The following is an 8,556-nucleotide window of genomic DNA, read 5'->3' on the forward strand; positions in this document are numbered from 1 at the left end:
TCATCTGGAATATGGCAGGTTTCTGTCTGTTTGACACCATTGCTTTTAGTCCTTCAGATTATGTTGTACTATAACTTTTTCTGTTTTGTTTTATTAATTTATGTTCTGCCTTTGTACGTTTGTGCTTTTAGCGATACATAGGCTGCAAGTTCCGTTTCCTGGCATTGAGCTTCCAAGTATGAGAGTATAATTCTTCTGTTTTAATTTTTGGGCGAGGCCTGAATCTGAGATACACAGGGCTGTTTGTGATTTCCAGCTTATTAACTGCATGTGTGAATGGGCAAACAACTTGTGAAGAGGCCTTGAGTGTCCGACTCAACAGCCAGTGAAGCAGAATTTTGTGCACTACTTCTAAATGTATGGAATGACCATAGCGTTGAGTGTCCTGCTATTCAAATAAGGAATTTGTTTTTCAAAAAAAAAACACACTACCCTTATAGCAGTGTCGACATACAGAAATCTTAAGTATAGCCACAGAATATTTGAAAATTGAGACTGCTGGGCACGTGCAATGGTTCTGAGCATAGGTGGGGGGGTGGAGAGAGAACAGGTTTCTCTTTTGGGACATTACTGTCAGACTGGTAACAAACGACTTCTCTGAAAGGAGCCAGGCGTGAAGTTTGCGCTTTGCAGGTGCATATGGAACATCTTGTCCCTTAAGGACCTGCACCTTTATATTTTATATATCCATTCAGTTCTTGCTCATTGCTGCACTGATAGTAGCAAACGTTACAATCCCATGTTTAGGTTGCCTGTATACTCTGTAGCCTTTGAATAACGTACCTTTTCAGGAGGTATTGATTGTTCCCATGTGCATGGAGGTCAAAGGTTATTGGTCAACTTTCAAAATTTGTTGGAATTTTCATCCTTCACAAAAATGTAAAGGTCAAACACTGGCAAGAAGAACTGCTTAACCAGAGCATTGCGTTCATTTTGTTATTGCTGATTTGTGACCAGTGCCTGACAGTAACTCTGCTTGACCCATGGCAGTGCGGGGACTCTGTAATAACTTGAATTTTCATATACAAGGGGCACTGAGAGGTTGTCAGATTTTGTCTTGGCTTTTTGATTCGCTGGGATGGTGTTCCTGTTGGTGGACATTCTAAAGCTAGTCTGCCAATAACAAGTGTGTTTCCTTTGGGCAGTCCACATGGGGAAGGAAGGGGGGAGGGGGTGTTAGGTGTGTGCCAGTGGCCTTGAAATAGGAGCATTTAAAACCTCTGAAGTAACGGATGAGTGTTTGCTCTGCTCTGTGGTCTTTTACACACATTTTGTTCTGCTTTCCTGCTATTGTGATTAGCTATCTGTTGCATGTTTCAAATACTGTGCAGGACTGGGCCATTATACTTCCACAGCTGTTCTCTGTGACATTTCACCTGGAGTACCTGAGAAGGGACATTTATGAAGGGCACAGGCATTCAGCTTTGGAAAAGGATGGGGAGTAGTTCAGAGCCCTCATGTCCATCAAATCCTTCCCATGCTGCACAGTTCCAAAACTCATTATTACAAACCTGGTGTGTTCTGGTGAACAGTTTGTGAGCTTGATCTGCCGATTGTGCTTGGGTTTGTAGCAATGAGGCTTGACCATTGCATATGCCACACACAGCAAACACTGGAGCAGTACCTGAGAGTGATTGCTGGGTGTTGTATGTTTGGCTTTTGTTAGGGTGGTGAGAGCTTTTGGGAAATTGGGTTTGGTTTCTTTGCATTTGTGCTGGATAAGCAATGAATGAGGCGGCTGGAGATTAACCACGGATGACCCAAACCTTCCGTTATTGTTGTTTTGAAAAGGCCTTCCGGCTTCTCTCCATTCTCATTCTTAGTGCATTGGGTGGTATTGATTGAAGGAATCTTAACTATGCCACATGTTTAATGCATGCAGTGGATTAGATCTCCCAATGTGCTGGAGTTCAATAAAATGCACATTCTACAACAGGGCTAATTGTGGCACTGCCTGGATCTAGCACTCTAATCTTGACTCATTTCTGTTCACGTTAAGAGAGATCCAGAATGTAAAGGAAATAGAGCTTTGTTTCTGTGTATTTTTCCTTTCTGTAATTGAAGATTCTTTTGCTGCATACAGCAGTGTTTTAATAAAGGGAGACCGACCAGACAAGGGCTGAGATCTCAAGGCAATGATTCTATATAAAGTCTTGATAGGGTCTAGCCCTTCAATCCTGTTTGCTGCTGTGTAACAAAGATGTGAAGGTGTTAGTGATGATGCCCAAACCTAAAGGAGAAGTAGGGAAACAAGAACCCCTTAAGGAGCTCAGGGATAACTTTATATGGAGCCAGATGATGTAGGTAGGGTTCTAAATGAATACTTTGTGTTGGTGTTCAGTAGCGAGAGGGATAATATTGATATAGAAATCAGGGAGAAGGACTGTGCTAAACAGAGAAGGGGTTCTGAGTAATCTCGCAGGTTTAAAGGTCAGTGAATGTCCAGGGCCAGATGAAGCATAATACAGGCCGTTGAGTGAGGGACGGGAGGAAATAACAGACACTGGCAACAATTCTCAATTCCTCAGTGACCACAGGAGAGGTGCTCAAGGAATAGACGATAGCTAATGCGGGACCATCATTCAAAAAGGGCACAAGGGACCAACCAGGAAATCAGTATAACCTCAGTAATGGGGAAACTAATGGCAGCAGTTCTAAGGGCCAGAATTAAAAGTGCATTTGAAGGGGCAGGACTTAATTATGAAGAGTCAGGTTTTGTTCAGGGAAGGTCATGTCTGACCAACTACAATGAATTATTGGAAGAGGTGACCAGGTTCTTAAGATTTTATTCTTATTCATTCACTGGGTGAGGACATCATAGCCTAAGCCAGTATTTATTGTCAGTCCCTAATTGCCCAGAGGGGCAGTTACATTGCTGTGGGTCTGGAGTCACGTGTAGGCCAGGCAGGTAAGGATAGCAGTTTCCTTCCCTAAAGGGCTTTAATGAACCAAATAGGTGTTTATGACAATTGACAATAAGTTCACGGTCATCATTAGACCCTTTAATTCCAGGTTTTTAAAAATTGAATTCAAATTCTGCTTTCTGCCATGGTGGGATTTAAACCCATATCCCCAGAACATTACCTGTCTCTCTGCATGAACAGTCCAGCGATAATACCACTCAGCCTTTGCCTCCTCTATATTCCAATCAATGAGGGCGGCACAGTGGTTAGCACTGCTGCCTCACAGCGCCAGAGACCCGGGTTCAATTCCCATCTCAGGCAACTGACTGTGTGGAGTTTGCATATTCTCCCCGTGTCTGCGTGGGTTTCCTCCGGGTGCTCCGGTTTCCTCCCACAGTCCAAAAATGTGCAGGTCAGGTGAATTGGCCGTGCTAAATTGCCCATAGTGGTAGATGTAGGGGAATGGTTCTGGGTGGGTTGCTCTTCGGAGGTTTGGTGTGGACTTGTTGGCCCTGTTTCCACACTAAGTAATCTAATCTAATACATTTGGCACAGTCTACTTGGACTTCAGCAAGGTTTTTAGTAAGTCCTGCATGGGAGAACGAAAGCAAAGCACATGGGATCCAAGGAAATTTGGTAAATTTGATCCAGAATTGGCCGAACAGCGTGACGTGAGGGGTGTTTCTGTGATGGGAAACCCATGTCCAGGTACCACATGATTTACAGAAATGGTTTTGACCTGAACATAAGAGGCTGGATCAGTCAGTTCGCAGATGGTACAACAGTTAATGGGGTGGTAAATAGTGAGGAGGTGGATAGCCTGAGATTACAGGAAGATATAGATGGACTGGTCAGATGGGCTGATAAGTGACAAGTGGAATTCAATCCAGAAAAAGTGAGAGATAATGCACTTAGCAATGACAAGCAAGGCAAGGGAATACTGTGATGAATAGGAGGACTCTGGGAAGCATGAGGAATCAGAGGAACATTGGAGTTCATATCACCCAGTCCCTTAATGCTGTCCCTGAAAGTAGCAGGACAGGTAGATAAGGTGGTTAATGTGGTGTATGGTGCGCTTGCCTTTATTAGACAGGGCATAGTGTAAAAGAGCAGGGCAGTGATGCTTGGGACTGTGTAAAGTTGGTTAGGATTGTGTGTAGCTCTCTGGAATCCACATTCTGGGGAAATGTGATTGAGCTGGAGAGGGGGCAGAGGAGATTTACCAAGATGTTACCTGGGCTGAAGAGTTTGCCTTATGAAGAGAAATTGCACAGACTGGAGTTGTTTTCCATAGAGCACAGGGCATTGAGAGAGGACAGAGTAGACGGGAAGAAACTTCTCTCCTTTGTGGAGAAAATCAATGATGGGGTTGTAAATTTAAAGTAAGAATCAGGTGATTTAGAGGAAATGTAAGGGAATACTTCACCCAGAGTGTGGTGGGAGTCTGGAACTCTGTGTAAGGGTGGTGTCGACAGGAAACCCTCATTACACTGAAGCAGCATTTAAATGTGCAGCTGTAGTGCCAGGGAATACAAGGCTACGGGCCACGTGCAGGAAAACGGGGTTAGAATAGTCCGGTGATTGTTTTTGACCAGAATGGTCTTGATGGGTTGAAGCTCTCTCTTTCTGTGACATATGACCCTGTGAGTGAGATCTGACCAGGAGTGTGGTGCGGAGTTGTTGCTGCAGTCTTTGGGAGTTGTTGTTTGGAAGAGATTCAGTTCCAGGATTTTGACTGTGACACTGAAGGAATGGTGATATATTTTCAAATCAGGGTGGTGTGCATGGGAGGTTTAAGGGCTTGGAGTTGTTTACAGTAGAGAAAGGGAAACTAGTAGTTATCAAGTATTCAAGTTTAAGGGAATTGAGACAGGAGCCCCTGATAGGTTCAGGATTAGGATTAACGCACAGCTGCAAAGCATCCCAATGGCCAAATTATAACGAAACCCCTTGCCACCATGTCTGGTTCTATTATATGTCACAGTCTTGTCTATAAATCATATTATGCATTACCTTCTGAGAGAATTTATGAAATGGTGTCTCAAACATGCTACTTCTGTGGAATGTGCCTTTTGTTTCACTCCCAGAGAGGGAATTAATTGGGATTGGATTTGGTCTAAAACTACCTGACTTAAATATCTTGTCTCTTTGCATTGCGTAGTGATGATGCCAAAAGAAAAGCCGCCTATCACAGTAGTTGGAGATGTTGGTGGAAGAATAGCCATCATCGTGGTAAGAATGGACTCCTACACATTTCTTATTTATCACTGGTATTTTCAGATAGACCTGAGTGACTGGTGCGTCTCTGACTAAGTGAACCAAAGTGAATAGTTTCTTCATTAGACTGTGTTGAAGATGAAACAGCAACTGCTCATCAGTACAAGATACAAGAATCTCAGCAACCTCTGGTCAAGGTCTTGTCTATATGTTCATGGAATAGGGGAGTTGCTGGCCAGACCAGCATATATTGTCCATCTCTGACGAGGAGTGTGGTGGTGAGTTATTGCTGCAGTCTTTGGGGATTGTTGTTTGGAAGGGATTCAGTTCCAGGATTTTGGTCCAGTGACACTGAAGGAATGGTATATATTTCCATATCAGGGTGGTGTGCAGCTTGGAGCTGAACTTATCTGTAGTGGTGTTCCCAGGCATCTGCTGCCCTTGTCGTTCTAACTACAATGGTCATGGGTTTTGCAGGTTCTGTCAAAGGAGCCTTGGTGAGTTGCTACAGTACATTTTGCAGTTGGTGCTCACAGCTGTGCTAGTAGTGGGGAGTATGTGCTTTTGCTTTTCATAACTTCACCACATTGGCACCTCAATTGTGACCACTGCTAGTGAGATTAACTTTAGTTGTGTTTAGTTTTAAAACTAAACACAAATAAATATTTTTCGACAGTGTTCACTATAGAAAATGAAAATGTTGGCGAGGAAGATACAGAGATACTTGCATCAAGACTAGAAAAGATTGAGGTTCACAAGGAAGAGGTATTAGAAATACTGCAGTGTGAGACAATAGACAAGTCCCCTGGGTCGGATGGGATCTATCCTAGGATCCTCTGGGAGGTAAGGGAAGAGATTTCAGAGCCTTTGGCATTGATCTTCAAATCATCATTGTCTACAGGAATAGTGCCTGAGGACTGGAGGATAGCAAATGTGGTTCTCTTGTTCAAAAAGGGTAGTAGAGACAACCCTGGTAATTACAGACCAGTGAGTCTCACTTCAGTTGTTGGTAAAGTGTTGGAAAAGGTTATGAGATAGGGTTTATAACCATCTAGAAAAGAATAATCTGATCAGGGACAGTCAGCACGGTTTTGTGAAGGGTAGGTCGTGCCTAACGAATCTTATTGAGTTTTTTGACAAAGTGACCAAACAGGTAGATGAGACCCGGTTGATGTGGTGTATATGGATTTCAGCAAGGCGTTCAATAAGGTTCCCCACAGTAGGCTATTATATAAAATGTGGAAGAATGGGCTCGTGGGAGACATAGCAGTTTGGGTCAGTAATTGGCTTGCTGAAAGAAAACAGAGGGTTGTAGTTGATGGAACATTATCATGTTGGTGTCCAGTTACTAGCAGCATACCGCAAGGGTCGGTGTTGGGTCCACTGCTGTTCGTCATTTTTATAAATCACCTGGATGAGGCTTAGAAGGGTGGGTTAGTAAATTTGCGGACGACACTAAGGTCGGTGGAGTCGTGGATAGTGACGAAGGATGTAGTAGGTTGCAGAGAGACATAGATAGGATGCAGAGCTGGGCTGAGAGGTGGCAAATGGAGTTTAGTGTGGACAAGTATGAGGTGATACACTTTGGACGGAGTAATTGGAATGCAAAGTACTGGGCTAATGATAGGATTCTTGGGAGTGCAGATGAGCAGAGAGATCTCAGTGTCCATGTACACAGATCCCTGAAAGTTGCCACCCAGATTGACAGGGTTGTTAAGAAGGCATAGTGTTTTGGCCTTTATTAATAGAGGGATTGAGTTCCAGAACCAGGAGGTTATGCTGCAGCTGTACAAAGCTCTGGTACGGCCACACTTGGAGTATTGTGTACAGTTCTGGTCACCGCATTATAAGAAGGATGTGGAAGCTTTGGAAAGGGTACAGAGGAGATTTACTAGGATGTTGCCTGGTATGGAAGCAATGTCTTACGAGGAAAGGCTGAGGGATTTGTAGCTAATGCTGTGCCTGCAACAGTAGTAGATTCGCCAAGTTTAAGTGCATTTAAGTAGTCATTGGACAGGCATATGGATGTAGATGGAATAGTGTAGGTGGGATGGGCTTCAGATGAGTATGACAGGGCGGCGCAACATTGAGGGCCGAAGGGCCTGTACTGCGCTGTAATGTTCTATGTTCTAAATGGTTCCACTGCAGGTGGCACCGAGTTAGGCCCTGGGAGCTTCACTGATCATAGATGGAAAATCTGCAATTAATGCTCAAGACTGATCTTAAAGGAAGAAACCAGTTGCGTTTATGTGGTGATTTTATATGGCGCAAGATTCTGTAAATGTAGTAAATGGCTAATTAAGCTGATCCTGGGTAGTGGTACTTAAATAAATGATAGATGTTTATAAAGTGAAGCTGTGGTAATATTTCTCTGGAATGTAGGATGGAGCTGTTTACTGAAGTTATACTGATTACAGCTGTTTCTCTTCATTTCCCCCCCACCCCCCAAACAAAAACGCAATAATACCTTGCTTCTGAACAGGATGATATTATCGATGACGTTGATGGTTTTGTAGCAGCTGCTGAGATTCTGAAGGAGAGGGGTGCATATAAAATATATGTCATGGCTACTCATGGTCTTCTTTCTGCTGATGCCCCTTGTTTGATTGAGGAGTCAGCCATTAATGAGGTATGGACTTTATTATCCTTGTATCTGACTGAATTCTAGGCAGTGAGTGAGGAGTTAAGAAGCCCCGTACTTGTTCTCGGTGTCCTATTAGATGTGTAACTGTGGATGTGAACTAGTTTTGGGTTGTGTCTGCAGATCCATCCGGTGAAGATGGAGTTAGCTAGCAGCTTGTGAGAAATGTCATGCTGTCCTTTTTAATATCAAAATGTTGCAAGGCACTTTACAAGTGTAACTAGAGTACAATTAACAGGGAGCTGAAGAAGTTTTGAGGAGGAAAGAACTAAGAGTTTCCTCAGATGTTAATATTTCCGATCGTGTTTTAGTTTAAGGTTGAGCCTCCTGCTACGTTATTTTCTAAAATGTAATTCCTTTCAATGTCAGCCTGCAGTGCAAGTTAAATGTTTTGTTACATTCACTGAGCGCTTATTTCCTGGACATGCTCTCATGTTGGCTGTTCACTCCCCTGTACACTGCCTTTTGTTTTGTACAGTTGTAAAAACTCACCTATATGCTTTCAGTTCTGAAGCGTGTAGGACAAAGTGCAAGCCACTCCACTCTTACAAAAGTGTGTTCACCACTTTGATTCTGTTTCCCGTGTACTCCAGTTTCTCAAGTATAAATATCAGTTACCTCTCCTTTTCCCTGAAGGTGGTTGTAACCAATACCATCCCTCACGAAGTGCAGAAACTGCAGTGTCCCAAGATCAAAACTGTCGATGTCAGTATGATACTGTCTGAAGCCATTCGTCGCATCCACAACGGGGAATCCATGTCCTACCTGTTTCGCAACATCACCGTTGATGACTAG

The 8,556-nt window shown here is 43.4% G+C and overlaps 1 protein-coding gene across 2 annotated transcripts in view; it reads left to right on the top strand.

Annotated features, from left to right (window-relative positions):
- Positions 1–8,556, top strand: part of LOC122562330 (phosphoribosyl pyrophosphate synthase-associated protein 1) — a 53,953-nt gene extending 45,397 nt beyond the window's left edge. The window contains exons 7-10 of one of the 2 annotated variants that reach the window (XM_043715204.1): positions 132–176; positions 5,065–5,135; positions 7,603–7,749; positions 8,398–8,556. In XM_043715204.1, coding sequence (XP_043571139.1) covers positions 132–176; positions 5,065–5,135; positions 7,603–7,749; positions 8,398–8,556 — 422 coding nt within the window. The remainder of the gene's footprint in view (positions 1–131; positions 177–5,064; positions 5,136–7,602; positions 7,750–8,397) is intronic. The other variant, XM_043715205.1, reaches the window with a different exon arrangement.

The sequence above is a fragment of the Chiloscyllium plagiosum genome, chromosome 24 (genome assembly GCF_004010195.1).
Source record: "Chiloscyllium plagiosum isolate BGI_BamShark_2017 chromosome 24, ASM401019v2, whole genome shotgun sequence".
NCBI classification, from domain to species: domain Eukaryota; kingdom Metazoa; phylum Chordata; class Chondrichthyes; order Orectolobiformes; family Hemiscylliidae; genus Chiloscyllium; species Chiloscyllium plagiosum.